This window comes from Sylvia atricapilla, chromosome 6 (assembly GCF_009819655.1).
Source record: "Sylvia atricapilla isolate bSylAtr1 chromosome 6, bSylAtr1.pri, whole genome shotgun sequence".
Taxonomy (NCBI): Eukaryota; Metazoa; Chordata; class Aves; order Passeriformes; family Sylviidae; genus Sylvia; species Sylvia atricapilla.
In genome coordinates, this window is record NC_089145.1 from 24,785,028 (window position 1) to 24,803,327 (window position 18,300).

General features: G+C 39.6%; 1 protein-coding gene across 1 annotated transcript; it reads left to right on the forward strand.

The window, feature by feature from the left end:
• Positions 1-1,982: 1,982 nt before the first annotated feature.
• Positions 1,983-16,636, forward strand: LOC136362545 (embryonic protein UVS.2-like). The gene is made up of 11 exons (XM_066321203.1): positions 1,983-2,070; positions 2,229-2,253; positions 3,130-3,267; positions 4,569-4,686; positions 5,240-5,418; positions 9,046-9,127; positions 10,043-10,170; positions 11,879-11,994; positions 12,402-12,627; positions 13,732-13,850; positions 14,418-16,636. The coding sequence occupies exons 1-11, from the start codon at positions 2,002-2,004 to the stop codon at positions 14,646-14,648; spliced, it is 1,431 nt and encodes a 476-aa protein (XP_066177300.1). The 5' UTR covers positions 1,983-2,001; the 3' UTR covers positions 14,649-16,636.
• Positions 16,637-18,300: the final 1,664 nt, after the last annotated feature.

An 18,300-nucleotide genomic window follows, 5' to 3' on the forward strand; every position in this document is an offset into this window, starting at 1 on the left:
TGGAATAAAGGTGAAACTAAGTAAGCATTCCCAAAAATGTGATAAACATAATGTTAAAATTTCTAACAAATAGCAGTGATAAATACATGGCAGATCCAGAACAGTGTGGCTAAGAATGAGATCTGTCAAATGCAATGTAAGAAAAGGCATATGGGAGAAGTAAAGCAAGTTACAGCTGTGCAGTCAAGTTATTTTGATAGATAATGAAACCAAGACCTGAACAGTATTCTGGTAGAATATCAAAGCAGATAATGTAGACAAGCAACATCAAAAAGGAAATTTGCATCTATGAGACAACTCCTGATAATGTGTTATCAAGTGATACAATACTTTGGTCTATAAATGAGCCTTAAAAAAAACCCAGTTGTTTCTGGCTGTCAGGAAAACTAATTAAACTATGGGATAAATCTCTTGATTTGAGGGTTGTTTTTTTTTTTTTTCCCATGGCATGAATGTGCAAAACTGTATGGCAGAACTTCAAAGGGCCCTCCCACCCCTGATTGCTGCACACCTGGAGTGACCCAGCTGCAGGCTCTCCACAGTGATCTGCTATTATTCTCTTGCTTTTATTGCCTAATAACTTCTGCTCTCTCCTCTGTCATTTTGTGATGTGTAGCAGCAGAAATATGCTCCTATGACTCCCTCTGTCTCTCTTTTGAGCCTGATCTTGAATAGACACAGAGGTTGCTTGGAATTGTACTGGAGGAGCTCTGGTTAATGATAAAACAAACTAATAAAGATGTCTGATCTTCATCCTCTGATCAGCCAAAGAAAAAAGGGTCCTTTTTATCTGCACCTCATTATTTTTCTAAATGGAAATGATAAATGCAGATAAACCGTGGAAGTCACAGAAATGTGGAATGTTTTAGACACTTGAGGAGCAAACTATTAGTAGGGTAAAATGAAAATATTAGGAGCAAGGCTTTACATAATATGAGCTAAAATTTTCCTAGCAAACTACTCCTTAAAAACAAAGGACCAGCCCATATATCTCTCTGGAAAGGCACTTGCCATCTTGATTTGCTGTGAACTACACAGGTTCCTCAAAATATTGTCTTTGCAGGAAATGCCAAAGGTTTTCTTGCTTGTTTCTTAAAGATCTGATAGAGTAAATTTTTATGATTTTCTATAGCTCGTCAGTATTTGTGCAGGGGCTGAAGCTAGGAGAAGAAAACAGGATCTGCCTGCCTGTGGGGATGTTCATGAGGCTTTAGCATGAATATTCTAATTCTTTGGCTTACTCTTAAGGTGTGAGTTTTCTAGGATTCAGCCTGCTTTTCTAGTCTTGTTTCTATTCATGAACATCAAAGGAAGGAGTGCTTCCCAAAAGCTGGGAAGACAAAACTCTGTGCCCTGGTGGTTTCATGTACTTGCAGACTCCAGAAAGACACACAATTTCTGTCAGCAATGATTATATTGCAAGATACCATGTTGGAAAAACAATTTCTGTCAACAATCAGATTACTCTCTGACTCCAACAGATTTTTAGTGCTCCTGGCCAGAAATGCTTGGCTGGGAGTTGTGCACAGAGGGGACAGGCAGATAGATGGGCTCTGCAGAGCAAGGTGTCTCCTGGCTGCAAGCTAAGGAGTTACTATTACAGGCAGTCAGCATGGATGGATCAAAGAGTTCCCTGAGATGGGGTTTTGCTGTAAACAGACTGTTGCAGGATATCCTGTCCCTTGGTCAGCAGTGAGGGGACCTGCAGCAACTCATGGCTTCTTCTTAGAATTAAAGATGAGTCACTTTAAGGTTACTGAATTTTCTTTCCTATTGCTCCACTTCCTCTGTTTTCTAAAGATAAATAAGAAATGAGAGCCTGGAAATTCTCTTGAGAGGTCCTGCAGCTTGTTTGTTTTGTGAAAATACTTCTTGTTATCTAATTTTGTTATGCTTGTTAACAACAGCAGCAGCTTTCCCATAAAACCTGCCCCAAGTAAACTAACCACAATTTTGAGAACTGAGCTGCAGAGCAGAGAAGATCATCTTGGAAATTTGAAGATGAAGTACTTTCTTCTGCCAACTCATTTAGCATTTCTCTGTAGCTTTGCACTAAGTAAACCCGTCCAGGTGTGTCCCTGCTCTGAGATGTTGAGAATTTACATTGCTGCTGCTGAGTTGCTCTATCTTAAAATTAATTAGAAACTCTAACTGCTGTGATTCTACTTGATAGAAGTTTTCTGTATGGAGATGAGCACGTACTAAAATATATGCGCTTTTTTTTCCAGATAGCTACAAGAACAAATGACTTAGGTGAGTCTGATTGTAATTATTATATAAATAACTACAGTTTTTGGTGGAGCTGCATCTGTATACCTCAATATCATGATTTGGTATATTTTTCTCTGAAATTTTTTTTTCCCACCATCAGTGGAAGGTAATTCACAGAACTCAAATGTGCTTTGAAGTCACATTCAGTGTGATTTTTTATGCTGTAGCAATAAAGAAATTAAGAAGAATTACTAAACAACTGCTACATGAAATGTTCTTTTCCATTTGTAGCCCTAGCAAATCAGAATATTTTTCACTTTGTTTTCTTTCTTATGTGATATATGGTACTTTCCTGTTTGCTACACCCAAGAATTCCACTGTTTTTTTGCCTGATAACAGATAGCTTTTGTCTGTAAGAAATGTATTCCCAGTATTTTAGAGGCAGAATTGAGGAGTACATCACAATGCCTTATGTCCAATTAATAGCTTGCACACATTCAATATACATGATAAAAATAATAATTTATCTTTTATGATTAATCCTATTTTTACAGAGGTCAGTTATGATTTTTCTTTAATTCCACAAGCTCTGATGAAGAGAACAATTATTTATAACACTTAGCATTCCCTTCAAAAAGCTCCCAAAGCTTCTTAAGCTAAAGTTTATTTAGTCTCAACTTTGATTACAGTGGCACTATGAAATTTATATTAATACTAAACTTTTCTATCCAGGTAGGAAGGCAGACCTAACCAGTCTCAGCATGCTAATCCTTCCTCACATTATTAGGAAATGAACTTCAGTGAAAGAGATTTCCAAAGATGCAAAATCTTGGTTAGTGTGTACCTCTGATCTCCCTTTCTGCACACGTATTTTCCTTTTCAGTGCCTTGTATGTTCTTTATTTTCTGCACCTGCTAGGTAATGAAATAGCTGTGTATGAAGGAGACATCCTCCTGAGAAGAGGACGACGCAGTGCAATTAACTGTGAGAGTTGTTTATGGCCCAAGTCACAAGATGGACTGGTCAAGGTTCCAGTTAACATCTCTTCTGATTTCTGTGAGTGCATGCAAATGGATGCTCTAAAGTTAGCCTTGACTTTCCAGTCCCTATACTACCTGTTATTTTATGTTTCTCTGGCATGGACCAAAAGCAAACTTTGCACAAGTGAAAATTTATTGACATGTCTCTTTTTCTATCCTGTTGACCTCATGGAAGTTTGGCTAAGACTGAAAACAGATCACACTAAAATATGTGGTTACTTGGGCCAATAGCCAGGTAATTAATTTCAAATATTAGCTTGCTCCTGTTAGCTACAATGAACTTTGATATTTAGCAAGTATATTAGAAGAAGCATAATTTGTTCACATGATGAATGCATTTTTGTCAAAATTACCACTAGGAACATGTTTTTGAACTCTATAATTTTCTTTCAAATCTCTCATAGAAATATTCCAACACTAGAACCCCTGTAGAGGCAAAAATGGAGGAAAAATCCTTTGAGATATGTTTTCCTTTGTTGATTCCCTCTAGTCAGTCTGCTCTGTCCTGGGCAAAAGACTGCAGGAGTGATATCCATACAGACCCTTCTTCAAAGATCGTAATTTGAGTGAAAATGGCATGGAAGTAAAATACAGCCTGATCCTGATTCCTGTTCTTCAGGGAAAGGAACTGAGGAAGGCTCAGTCTCTGTGTTATCTAGGCTGCTTCTCTGCCCATGTGCCTTCAGAGCTGCAGTATATACTCTGGTGGATAGGTGAGGGTTATTCCCTCTATCTCCCTCTCTCCAAAGTTTAAGTATTAGGAAATTCAGGTACACATCAGTTGTAGATGATTCATAACTGAGGATGCCAAATTATGCCAAAATGTTCCAAAGCAGATAAACACTCTGATCTTTATTTGGTACCAAACACAGTGATCTTCAGAGCCTTGGCTGTCTCAAATGATTCCAAGGAGGCTGCGGCAGGCATATGCTCTTTCTGATAAACAAAATAGGGTTTTGGTGCTTAGCTACAATCAGCTGGCTCATTTGGGATACTTTAATCCAACTATTTGTATCTGCTCATTTGAAATGGCCTCATTTCTTCTGTTCTGTCTCATGGAAGGAACAATGCCAATCTTTTGCTTTCTATCAGCTGTCTCCTAAATAATATGCATATAGGATATCTGTAATTGTTATACTTCCCCATAAAAGTCCAATCAGTTTGAAGATCTCTGAATGTTTAGTGCCCTTTTTTTATTATATTTGTATGACAAAGAGCTAATGAGTGCTGTGAGGTTTTGAAAGAATACACCCTCATCAATGCACCTTGGTTTTTGATTACCAAGAAAGATTTCTCCTGCCCCACTTCTCTTTCTAGCAATAACAGAGAGGTCTTGGATTGCTGATGCTTTGCAAGAGATCTCCACACTGACCTGTGTGCAATTTGTAAATCGCACTACAGAAACAGACTATGTTTTTGTTGAACGAGGGCAGAGGTAAGCTCCCTGTCTCCTGAGAGTGACAGCACTCAAAAGATCTTTCAAATTCTTTTCTGGTTTGTTTTGTATTTAAGTAATTGGTATCATTTTTTCATCCTAGAAGTAAAGATTTAGAGGGAAGGTGCAATTTTTCCTTTTTCTTTAGCATACTGGTTGTTACGTCAGCTAATAGGCTGCAGGAATAAATGTATGTGCGGATTTAAAGATAATTGGGTGTAATTCAAAAGAAGAAATTTTCCTTAATTGTTGTAAAAATTTAAATTAGTATAATTGTTTCAGGTTCTTTGCTTAACACTTTATACTGCTTCGCCTCAGTTTGATATAGCAAATTTGCTGGTTTAAAATCTGCCATTCTCATCACGAAGGCTTTATTTCCCTCCCACCATGCCATCTGGCAGCTTTCAGAAGTCTAGATATCTCATGCCAGTGACTATTTGCATGTCCCCTGCTGTGGCTGCATATCTAGAGAACCTTGGTGACATAATCAATAAATCTATATATTTGTATTTGCTAAATGTGCTCCTTTTGGTTATTGATTGCTTATTCTTAGCTGCTGGTCTTACTTTGGAAAGATTGGAGGACGTCAAGCAGTAGGCCTGGTGAAAAATGGTTGCATGGATAAAGGAGCAATTCAGCATGAAATGAACCACGCACTGGGTTTCATCCATGAACAGGCACGGAGTGATCGGGACAGGTTTGTCAAGATTATGTGGGAACACATAGTGGCAGGTATGTCCACTAAATCTTAAGAGAAAATATATACTTACAGTTAAAGGAGAATGTTTCTTCTGTGAACAAGAATGCAGATAAGAACCATGATTAATGCTGGCTGAATTGCAGCAGCAGCAGCACATTCAGTGTGATGGAATTTCTTGTTCAGTGTTTGTACTAAGGGAATTTCTGTGGCTACATCTATGGCAGTGTGAAACATGCAGCTCAAAAGTAGCTCTGTATTCTTATTTAGATTGCTATCTTGAGCCCAGGCCCCAAAATACCAGGATCATCAGGATTACAAAATGCTGTTGCAAAAACTTGGCTAGGAGGTGAGACTATGGGACTCTTAACTGAGGGAGTGAAGTGTGACATTCAAGATCATGTTGGGGAATCACACAACAATTCTATCCCAGGAAAGCCATGGAAATAGGGGAAGGCAGCCAGTAGGCATCTTGGCAGTGAGTGAAATGCACATATCTTAAAATGTGTATGAATAAGGGGCTCAATGTGTAGGCATTGGAAACACATGCAACCATTACCATTTGCAAAATACTGGGATCTCACTTGAGGTGAGAGGGAAGACTGAAATTATTTCCTCCTTGTGGACAGGATCATATACACACAAAAAGAAGGAGCTATGGGGAGCAATCAGGAGTGGTAATTCTGCAGAGGAAAAACAAGTGGATATTCTTTACGGAAAGGAATGAAGAATGAATAGTTTGGACACGAGCCCATGAACAGTGTGCTTGGAACATGGGCTCGTCATATACAAGAGCTCCAGGCTCTGGGGAGGAAAGGGTGGAGAGAATGGCTAGAGATCCAAGAGAAAGTGAGAAAGTGGCAAATAGAAGGGAAACACCAAAAGAATGTATGCAGGGAGTCGCTTGTCTGATGGCTGTTAGAGAGCCGAGTAATCCATAACAATTGTAAAAACACAACAGTCTGTTTAGTTCATTATAGAAAATAATAGTAAATGAGGCTGGACAATTGAATGCCAAATTCTATTAAGTCTCTTCAACGAATAAGATACTCAACTACTCAATATCATGCACAGCTAAAAATACATCTATCTTTTTCTCCAGATGGAACTTGATTGTTTTTATTGCAAATTCCTAACACACTGTTCTCCGAACTTTCTTCAGATATTCCCATGATATCATAAGTAAATTCCATTTGTGTTGTTCTTTATTGAGGTTTCAGCTCTAATGTTAAGGTGTAATTTTGCTGTGAGTTTGCCATTGTACAAGGGTGTGCCACATTTGAAATGTCAGCAAAGGATGTGCTAGGAAAGAGAAGTTGAAAACGCAAAGTTATATACATTAAACACACATAGTCTTACACTAGTTTTGCAAAGGGAACTTCACAGGTTCAGCCATAATTCCTGAAGGATACAGATGTAACCAAGCTCTGATTCAGGCCCAGTATCATGAAATGATAAATGAGAGAGAAGAGGTAAAGAGGACAAGGCTATGCCAAAGGAGATGAGGTATGTCCTTGGTGTTTTGAGTGTTTGCCATGGGTGGAGAATGAGATGATTGGTGTGGCAAGGGATTTGGAATGCAGAGTGTGCACTCAAGCACTGTAGGGAAAAATGCAAAGATATGCAGGGAAAAGGAAATGAGGAAAGATCTATGTTCATGAGGACTGTAATATTAAAATGTGCTGCTGTTAACAGTGATGATGGCAGAGCTCCTGCTGACCTCGGTAGTGCAGAACTAGGCCACAAGATCTTTTTCAGCATCTCAACTCTCTCACACAAGCTGTTTTTCTCCTGCCAGGACTTTCATATTGTGAATGTTTTCTGAGTTTTGTTTTTATCCAGCAATTTACCTTGGAAGCCATCCTATTTCTTTGTTTTGACAAAATGCAGCCTGATTGGTTGCTGTCCACTTAGCTACTTAAAACTCAGGTTGTTTTTCCCACACTTTTTGGAAAAATAATATATTCAGAGTCTTAGCCATATTTTCCTTTTCAGTTCTTCTGAGTCATTGCACTTATATTCTGGCAGAGGAAGATTTTTTTTTCTTTTTTGAGAGTGGAAAAGATGGGGTAAGTCCCCAAATATGTGCAGGTCCTAGACAGCCATATCTCTTTGGCATGTGATAAGGTAGGTAGTAGTGTAGGTAGTAGTTTGCTGGCAGCACCTCAGTCCAGCCAGGATGCTGTCACTTTTCCTTTATTTAGCAAACTAATTCAGCAAAGCACTTCTGTGCCAAACAGTGGCCATATGCTTCAATGTTTCACCACGTTTGAACCGTGTTCTCTGTTCATCACCTCAAAAAAAGCTGCACACTTGCTGATAATTCTTTCTGAAGTCAGTATAGCAGATAAGAGGGACTGAGATTAAAACAGATTAAAAAGAGTCAGGAAGGCCAATGCTGTTGAAAAACAGTTTAAGCCTTAACTGAGTTTTACAGCTATGAAAAGTTCCCAATTCATGTTTATCCCCTAATTTTCTATTAGCTGGGATTTCGAATCTTCTTTTTGCATCTCTTAGCCCTCAGCCCAGGACCAGTGCTGGACATTACTGGCTGAGATTTGCTCTGGTTGCAAGCCTGCCAGCTGAGTTGTATAGATCTTGAGAATGTCCAACTTTGAACTCCTGTCCAGATGGTCTGTGGTTTACAAACCCCATTTGTAGTTACAATAATGAAGGCACAGAACTGGAAAGGAGTGCTCAGTGGCTAGGGCTTTAGTCCTAGTGCCAGGCTGGCTGCATTCAGCCCCCTGTTCTCACAGTGCTTGTTTGCCTGTCTCACCATGGAGAGGAGATGCAGTATGTAATTCATATTCATGATCTCCAGTCAGTGAGAAAAAGAAGTGCCTTCTTCACATGACACTCCCTCCAACTGTGTCTCTCTTTCTTTCCCTCTCCTCTGGCTATCCTGGAAGCTTTGAGGAATATTTGTGCCTAACTTGGAGAAATAAAGCTAGGTGACATGAAATCCAGTCTGTCCCCGGGCCCCAGCCCTGTATCAGCGTAACACCTTCTTATCTCATATAGGCTTTTTAAGGCTAAACAGATGAAGCGTGATGCGATGCTCAGAAGCTGTTCTGACAGAATTTGTTTGTCTGCTTCATGTGAGTCATATCACAGTCACGGCTGATGTGTTTGATCAGAGACAGAGCCAGAACATGTCTGGTAGCATGGGCTCTGGGGCAAGTAACAGGGAAAATGTATTCCTTTCTTTTGTGGCACTATAACCCTGTGGTGGAAGGACTCAGCAAGACATCACGCATGCATAGCTCTGAATCTAGGTGGTCAGTCAGATTTCCCTCTCAAGGTATGGATGCAGCTTTGGGGACATAGGTTGGATGTTTGTAATAATCAAGATAGTGCACTGAAATGTATTTGGAGACACCCTAATGAAGATGGACAGAGGAACACTTTTGCTTGAAGAGTAGAATGTATTAATTGATTCTATCAAGATTTATTTGATTAACTTTCTATTCTGAAACCTACTAGACTGTAAAAATGAGTTCCCATGGATTTCAAAAATCTCTGGTGGTTTTGATAGATCCAAGATCTCATGAGAACACATATTAGTATCTTATGTTACTCTCTGGATTATGACAGCAGGCAGTGTTCTGTTAGAGCAGCAATAATTGTTGTGACTGAAATGTTGCTTTCCTGCCTTACAGGGGAACAAGGGAACTTTGGAAAAATGAATTCCAAAAACCTGGGCCTTCCCTATGACTACTCTTCAGTGATGCACTATGGCGCGTAAGTTGTTTGCAGAGGTATCTTTTCAAAGGAGCAAACAGCTTTCAGATCTTCTGCTCAGATTTGTGAAGAAGTTGCTCTGTGCAGGCAGTGACTTTTTCTGTTTGTTTAAAAATGAGTGCATGGACATAATTAAGGGTGAGAATACTTCCTTTGTCAGCAGGATTCCTGGAAAACGAGTTAATGTGGATCGAAACAGAACACAGGGCAACATTTTCTTCCAGCGTACTCTTGCCTCTTACTAATGGCCTTTGACATTGCTGTGGCCCAAAGTCTAACTCTACTGAATCACTGATCTAAACCAGTTCTGAAGTTTAAATTATTTCGTAAACGTAGTAACAGCTGATCATAGACAACAATATTCAAGTATAGAGGCAAGAAAGATGGAATTTTTTTATATCATTGAGATATTGTATGCTGGCTTATGTTAATCTGGGAACACCGTCTAAGGCTGCATTTTACTTCATAATGTACAAGCTTCTATCATGTACCTTCTCTTTTATTTTCACAAGCAAGTAACAATTTCTGAACAAAACCATGACATAAACTGGACTAGCAGAAGGCAGGAAATTGCAGATAGCAAATAGGCTATTAGTAACTGAGACAGAACTATTTCTGTTCCTCTGCCTCAGGAACCAAGAAGGTGGGATTCAGTCCATTTTGCTGGACATTGCTGAAAGGCCTTTTCACTCAGAACAGAGCAGCTTTTTCTGCTTGTGTACTTTGACCTGCTGAACACCAAATATCTGCCATGTTGGTCCTCTTCAGGGAAGGCCACCAGGTCTCTGAGAAGCTTCTTGTCCATTTCCATTAAAATTCTGTTTATGTGGTGCATGAAAAATGATTATGCAGATAGAGAACTTCCCTGTCTACAGGAATGTGAAATCTAGAAATGTGATTTCCTTATTTCTACAGGTATGATTTCTCCAGCACTCCAGGAAAACCAACTATTGTACCAGTTCCTGACCCCTCTATACCTATTGGGCAGAGAGAAGGGCTGAGTAACTTGGATGTAGCTAAAATCAACAAGCTCTACAAGTGCAGTAAGTGCTGTACATAGAAGAGACATGAATACAGCTGATGTCTGTAGGCACTGGCAGACATCCCCCAAAGAAATGTGGGCAATAGTCCTTTCACTACATCTCTCTCACCCTACAACAGGAAGAACTGTCCCTGTGCCAAACTGCTGCCTTCTTGGAAAGGACTATTTACTTGCAATAATTCCCTCTCGCTTTGAGTTATCCTCACCTAAGCCCTGCTCTTTGAGATAAGCACAATCCATCAGAGAACTCATGGTTGCTACCTCTGTCAAAATCTCATTTCAGGGAAGCTCTGAAGGTTGCAAAGCATGTAAGCTCTCCTCAGCCATGAGTATAGCTTAGAGTCATGTGCATCAGTAGTCCCAGCAGATTTGTAATTTCTCTTAATTACAAAATGACTGCAGAGCTGTAAGGATGGGTGCCTTTTAGCCTGATTAGAACACCTTTAAGGAGAAAACCTTGGGCATTTTCTATAGAAATCTACTTTCTTGCCACATCCATTTCTTAACTCATCCCTGTGGTATCTTAAGGTCTAGAAATACCTAGCATTCCTCTGTACAGAGGAACTCTTCAGCCAAGATGCACAGAACAGGTATAACATAATGCACCTCCACTGCATGGGTTTTGCTTTAACTCCCAGGACAAAGGCTAATTGATTTATATGTATTTGACTTTTCTGAGACGTTATTCAATTAGTTTCCATCAAAACAGCAAGAAGCATTAACAGGACCTAAATATTAGTGTACTAAATTCTGCTCTTGTGTTAGAGCTCAATTAAATAATTAGAATTTAGAAGGAATCAGCATTCATTCAGTTGGATTGTTAGGTACAGAAGTCATTGCTGAGAGTGGTTCCTCCAAATCCGCAATTGCAGATAAGACAACTTTGCAATTTATGTGACTCAAAGATAGTGATAAAGAGTTTTTAGTAATATTTATTCTTGATAGTGGGGCTGGGAATGAATCATACTTCAGTACCATTACTGTGTAATTTTATTATTTGATCTGTATGTTTTGGTAGAAAAGGACTAAATTTAAAAAAAAAATAGAAAAACTCGGGGACTAAAAAAAACCATAAAAAGTCTGGTTGTCTCAGGAAAAGTGGGAAGCAAGAGAAAAATGTCCTAAATTCCTATGAGCAGATGTTATATATTCATATTTTGTAATTTTGGGAGTTCCATAAAATGCAAAAAATGAATATGTGCAAAGACAAAAGGCAGACGAGATCAGACTTTGTATATCAGTCACTAGGTATGTAGGTTGACTTCAGTGCTCTCTGTTACTGTTTTCCCTCAGTGACTACCTCTCTTTGCTTTGACAAACTATAGTTTTCAAACTTGATTTTTGTGCACACTTATGAATACACACAATTGCTGATGGAAATTGATGTACTGCTGTCAATGAAAGTATTTCTGTGATTGAAGTTAAGGAAGTTCACAAAAGATCCAGGCCTTTTTTAGTAAACTAAAATATGTGGGTGAAGCCCTATTGTCTTTTAAAAAAAATAGTAGCTGAAACAAGTAAGTACTTTAACTACCTTAATTTCACTTGCAGATTTTTAATAACTTTTACACCAGGAACAGTAATACAGTTGTAAGCATTATCATTAATTTATACAAGCTTGACTGCTGCAACTGAGATTTGTCAGGCATTGTGGGAATATTTTTGTGCAGTTTTCCTTCTCTTCAACACTGTTTGGTTCTTCCCTTCAGATTGCTGTAGCTCTGTGTTGCCTAAACCCAAAGGCTCGTTCTCCTCTGTCAATTACCCATCCCCATACCCGAACAATAGCAACTGTCTGTGGTTGATCCGCATCCGTCGTAGTAAGGTAATTTTTATTAGGAGAAAAAAGGCTACACAGTATTATTTCATTACCATGAGTAACCCCTGGGAGTCAGTTCATGGATCAAGATATTTATTTTGTTATGCAGTAAATGAAAGTCTCAACGATTTTCATAAAAATTAAGACTGTTAGAGGGATTATTTCACTCGATTTTTATCCAGTTGAGATTGGATGGCTTTTCAAAGACAAGCAGTAGTAAAACATCAGTCTCTGGAATTTCAGTTATAGGACAGCTAGGTGAAATTCTGTGATCTTTTTATATAGAAAGTAAGGTTTCAAGAATACATGGAGAGTAAAATGAATAGAAAGGTTCACTTGATATTCAGGTAGATGGTTTGAGATTTTCCCTGTATATAACATTAAATCCAACTTTTGCTTCTTTGTTTCTCCAGATTTTCCTGCAGTTTGAGGCTTTTGATCTCCAACGCTCCTCAGACTGTTCTTCTGACTATATAAAAATTTACAATGGGAACAGCAAGAGCTCCCCTGTCTTGCTGGACAAGTACTGTGGGAAGGGTCCACTGCCCTCCTTAGTGGCATCTGGATCGACAATGCTGGTAGAGTTTGCAAGCGATGAGAGCATTACAGCCACAGGATTCAGAGCCGCCTACAACAGGGGTATGAACACTCTTCTACAAAGCTTGGAGAACTGCATTAGCATTTAGGATTTGTACAGAAGAACTGAAAACTTTTGCTATACACTACAGAGTAGGTCTTTTCGCGGTCATTCTTCACACTTCACAACAATTGGAAATGCAGAAGGCTAGGCAACAATGGGGCTGAAGGTGCACAGGAAACAGAAAATTGGATGTTGCATGGGTGTCATGTTAGTTATCCTGAGATCTCACTCCTGAGATTCTTCTGAGAGCCTCTGTTAGGCTTCTTCATATCTCCAGAACAATGTCTTTAAATAAAAACAATGCAATGAGTGAAATTAATGGGAGCAGTGCAGCCAAAGAGCACAAAGACTGCAGAATCAACAAGAGACCTTAACCAATGAGATGCAAAGCCAGTATCTGGGCAAGACATTATTCAGTGTTTTGTGGGATTTTATGCAGCAAGGGAGGTACTGACCTTGGGTACCTTACACCTTCTGAATTAAAAGCTTTCATTATGTACACAAAACACAGTGCTTCCTGTAGTCATGTGAGGGGTGTCTTTTTCTGCAAACACACAAGTTCATTCTGGACTGCCGGACCAAATTCTGTGGTGCTGTGACATGCTTTCAGCAAGATGGCAGTAGCCCAAAGTTGCCTTATTTCAACTGAAAATCCAAACTTCTTTAGAGCATAAATTGAAGAAGTCTTAGAAAAGTGTTGTTGTTACTCTTTTTGCTTTATTGAATGGAGTAATTTCCAGAAAGCTCTAGATCTAGCTTGATAGTGCAATCTTGAACACTTGAATAGATATTTTTCTGAAGGGCAGTCCATGCCATCAGAATGCTATGCTAATATGGTAACAGTTGATTGGAAAGTCAGATACAGCTTTAGATGCAGCTTTTCCCTGTCCTCCAAAGAATATTTATCAGACATGTTTCTAGTTCCTTCAGTACAGCTGCTGATACAAATACTACATGATGAAATAATGTACTTCAGAAGTAGATTTTCATGGTAGTAAAATTTTTCTTGGTTTGAAGAAATAATACAATAGGTTGTAAGCAAGCTCATTTCTACTGACAAAATGCTCTTGTTAATATATCTGTTTTTCTCCTTTATTCCTCAGTGAATTGTGGAGCCACATTCAGAGATTCAAAGGGAGTCATCACCTCTCCAAACTACCCCAATAAATACCCCAAAAACCAAGGATGTTTCTGGGTCATCACTTCTCCAGTAGGACACAAGGTAAGGCATAGATGAATTCATTTGTGGGTTTCATCACTGTTCTCTGATGGAACCTGTTTCCCTTGGAGAGTAAGAGCTGTTATGTCACTTTTTCAGCAGACATTCTCAGAGTAAAAATCTGGAAGGAAAAATTCATTTTAAGAATTTATGCTGGATCTTGGTACCCGAGGTGCTCAGCAGGGGAAAATCCTTTATATGTGCAAGTGAACTCCTATGAATCTAGCCTGTACCACAAGGCTTTGTTCAAAATAATCCCTTGGTAAGAGCTCCCACTAGAAAACTGAAACGTCACACAGGTGCTGGTTTTATATTTCTCTAGAGGAAAGAATGTGAAGCGTAGAAGATCAATCTTATCCCTTGCTTCCCCTTCCAATCCAAATACTGATGAACTAAGCAAATAGTTTGCTACTAATTTGCATTGCCATATGGGATCAGGATGTGGTGCACACAGAGAATAAAAAATGGTGCCTGCACACAAGGAGTTTAGAGTATTTGTCATTGTTAAAAGATGGGTAAGAGAAAAGGCTGCGACCTGGAAACAAAGAGCTTTGGTTGTATTTTCTTCAGATATCTCTCAAAATGTTATCCTTTGAGCTGGAATATAGTGACAGATGCATCTATGACTACTTGCTCATACATGATGGAAGCCGCCCTACGTCACCTGCAGTTGGTCCTTATTGTGGGACAGAGAAGGTTGCAGACTTTACTTCAACTGGGAACTTTGTGCTGGTCGAATTCCACAGTGATTTAGTGTGGGAGTTGCCTGGATTTGTGATGAGTTATACATTTGCTAGGTAAGTACAATGTTTTTGAAAAACACAGAATGAGAGTAAGACTCCAGCTAGCCATAGGTAAAAGTCAAGATGCCACCAATTTCAGAAAAAAAATTATAGCCTGATACCTTTAATAAGCATGAAGTTTGACCTCTTAGTCTTATATCTAGAGTGGTGTAATTTCCATGGTGAATCAAGGACAGAAATGTTCCTGTCCACGAGATGCTTCTGTCTGAGACCGTATGTTTTTTTATTATAGTATTCTCATTTCTGGTGTTGCATGGCCAAACACAATAGCAGAGCTGAAATGATGTAAGCAAATTTTCAAGAACTTCTAGTGGTAGAAACTATGCCCATAAAAAAATGCAGAATATGGCTGTGTAGCAACTTTAACCTGTATTCTAGCAAATGCTATTACCCAATATTATTGTGCATTCCAGCATGCATACAGAAAACTCTTGAGACACATTTATTTACATTTTGAAGCCAAGATCACATACACAGTTCATATAGGCACCAGAGCTTAGCCTGGAAATCACCACTTGACGCGGAACAAGCGGTGTCATAGTAGAGTATGACATACAGTACCTCAACTCAAAGATCTGCCCTACTCCCTCGTGAGACGAACTAGGTCAGACAGCAGATTTAATTAAAGAAACTAAAGTTAAGAGTGGCAGGAACAAGCAGTTCCTGGGAGGAAGAGGGAATGGAGTGAAGCAGCTATTGTTGTCACTTTGCTGTGGCCCGAATAAGGTATTGAAATTGTCCATAAGGTGTTATCAAAATATTTTTTAAAAATGAGGCCTGAAAACTTAATGGAAGGACCATTAAATGTTCTCTTTGGAGAGCATTTTAGGTGTGAAGTAACTTGTCAGTAGAGTGAAATCCTCCTACTCTAAGAAGATATCTGGAGTGGATAAAGAAATCACCATTGTAAACACCTAACACTTCACCTTGACTGCCAAAACATAATGAATAATAAAAGATTTTGCTGAAATTATGTCTTTGTGAAGAAGAGCACGTAGAAATTGCCAATTTGCTTTCCTGGTGCAGCCAAGAAAATTTTGAATTATGATGACATTTTAGCAGCGGGGGGTTGGGTTTAAGATCTGTAATGTTTTGCTTTTAAAGCACTGGTTAATTTTCACCCACAGAAGAATGATAATTGATAAGTTGTAGACATCAGGGTTCAGAGCTTGCTTGCGTCATGGTGGGAAAGTGCATGCACAGCAGGTAGCAAATATTTTATTCCTTACAAGCTCCAATCTTCTGGCTATAAAAAGAATTCCTTCATTTAATTTGGCTCACTATTTAGATTGGCATATTTTTGGAGAATATAACCATTTCATCAGCATGACAGAAAATTAAACTCTACTTCTATTTTTAAGCTCAGCTTCAGACTGTAAAAAATGCTAATTCTTCTCCTTGAGTCTGAGGACTTTGATAGAGGTGCAAAAGTAGCACCCCTGTGACAATTCTCACTGTATAACAAAGTTGAAGGGGTTTCTGTGTTAAACAGACAATACTAAACAGCTTTGTAACTTGAGTATTAACCTTAGATTCCCTTCCCTTAGTCTGATGTGGAGCTCTACATATGTGCAATGTTTTAGATGTTCACCCATATTTGGTAAAAGAGCATGAACTGCATATTCCAAAAGCAATATACCACATCCAGGAATACTGGTATTGCAATTTGTTCCTAGAAGTATGGTTTTAAGTAGGATATTGCCTATGTATAAATATACTTATATTCTGAACTATATGAAGGAAGAATAACCAGCTAGTAGACACAAGGGACAGTATAGTCAAAAGTTTAGGATTTAAACACCACAATAGGAGGATTTTCAGGAGTTCTAATTAAAGTTCAGCAGTCACTTAACACACTTATGAAACCCAAAATGTAAGGATTTAACCTTAAAACACAGAGGTATCTACCAGTGATGAATATATACATTCCCACAGAAGTACATAACTCATGACAGTAACAGATTTTACCTTAATCACATACAAAACCAGATGCCATTAAGAAAACAGATGTTTGTAAAGAGAGACCCACTTCCACAAGCCTGTGTGTGCGAAAGAAATAAGAGTGTTTGTGTCCACATATTCCTTTTTTCCCTGCTTTGAGATTGTTCTGGTTCCTACCTGGGAGGCAAATCAGAGCCTTTGAGTGCTAAGCTTTTGTAGTCTGTAAGAACCAGAACAGAGATCTGTCAATTGTAGCTGCAGGAGAAAAAACAGCCTGGAATAAAGCATTACAGAAGCACACAAAAATGTACTACTCATAGGTCTATTTTTGTGTTTAATTTAAAACACATTTTCCTTACATAAATAAATAACTGTGGTTGAGATGATACTTGCATGACTACAACCCCGGTTATTGAATCATAGGATAGTTTGGGTTGAAAGGAACATGTAAAGGTCACCTAGTCCAAAACCCTGCAATAAGCAGTCATCTTCAACTAGACCAAGTTGCTCAGAGCCCCATCCAACCTGACTTCGAATGTTTCCACAGGTGGGGCATTCACCATCTCTCTGGGCAACTTATAAGTGTCTCACCGCCCATACATAAAAATGCTATCCTTATATCTAGTCTAAATCAACCCTTTTTTAGTTTAAAACCATTGTCCCTTCTCCTTTCACAACAGGCCCTGCTAAAATTCTTGTTCCCATCTCATATAAGCCCCCTGTAAGTACTGAAAGGCTGCAATAAGGTCTCTCCGCAGCCGCCTTGTCTCTTGACTCGACCCAACCCGAGTCCCTCAACATATCCTCGTAGGAAAGGTGCTCCAGTTCCCCAACCATCTCCTGTGGCCCTCTTCTGAACGTGTTCCAACAGGTCCTTGTCTTTTCTGTGCTGAGGACTCCCAGCACTCCTGGTGGGAGCTCCCCAGAGCAGAGCAGCTATAACAACGTAGCACAGAGAATGTACAACTTACTGTGCAAAAAAAACCCTTGAGTTTGGGAGAGAGGAAGGCATACAGAGCAAAGCCCGTTTAATCCCTCCTGCACTTCACATACAAACTGAAAACCTTATAGGCTAAATCGTCACATAGGATTTTATAATCGAGTTCGCTTTACCACGGGAAACATCCGCGGGCAGAAAAAAGATACAAAGGAAAGCTGCTGCTGCTCTGCTGCCAAATGGCCCTTGGTTCAGGAGCTGGAGAAGCGCGGGGGCCGGGCCCCCTCTGGCGGACACCGGCAGGGAACGGGAACGGGAATGGGAACGGGGTCTGCAGACGGGTGAGAGAGAGACATGCCCTCTCCTGCGCTGGCCACGGCTCCCGGCCCCCGGCGGCAGCGCGGCCGAGGCCTTTCTCTGCAGGGACACCCACTCTCCTCACCGCGGGCCCGCGCACCTCTGCTGGCGCGGCTCCGGGGACGGGAGGGTTTCCTTGGCTCCCTGCTTGTATTCCTCCTGAAGAGCGCCACTGCAAATTCCACCTGTCAATCGGTAGGTTGCACTGTGACATCAAGATTGAAATCTCCCGTTCCCGTTTTCCCGTTGAACAGCTCAAAAACAATGAAGCCTTTTGAGCTTATATTTGTCTCGATTCGCTGTTTTATGCCTACAATACCTGTGTAGGATTGATATTTTTGAGTCTGAAAGATTTTTAGCCTGCTAGCAACTGCTAACTTTTTCTCAAGGAAAAAAAATTTAAGAAAGCTTTTTC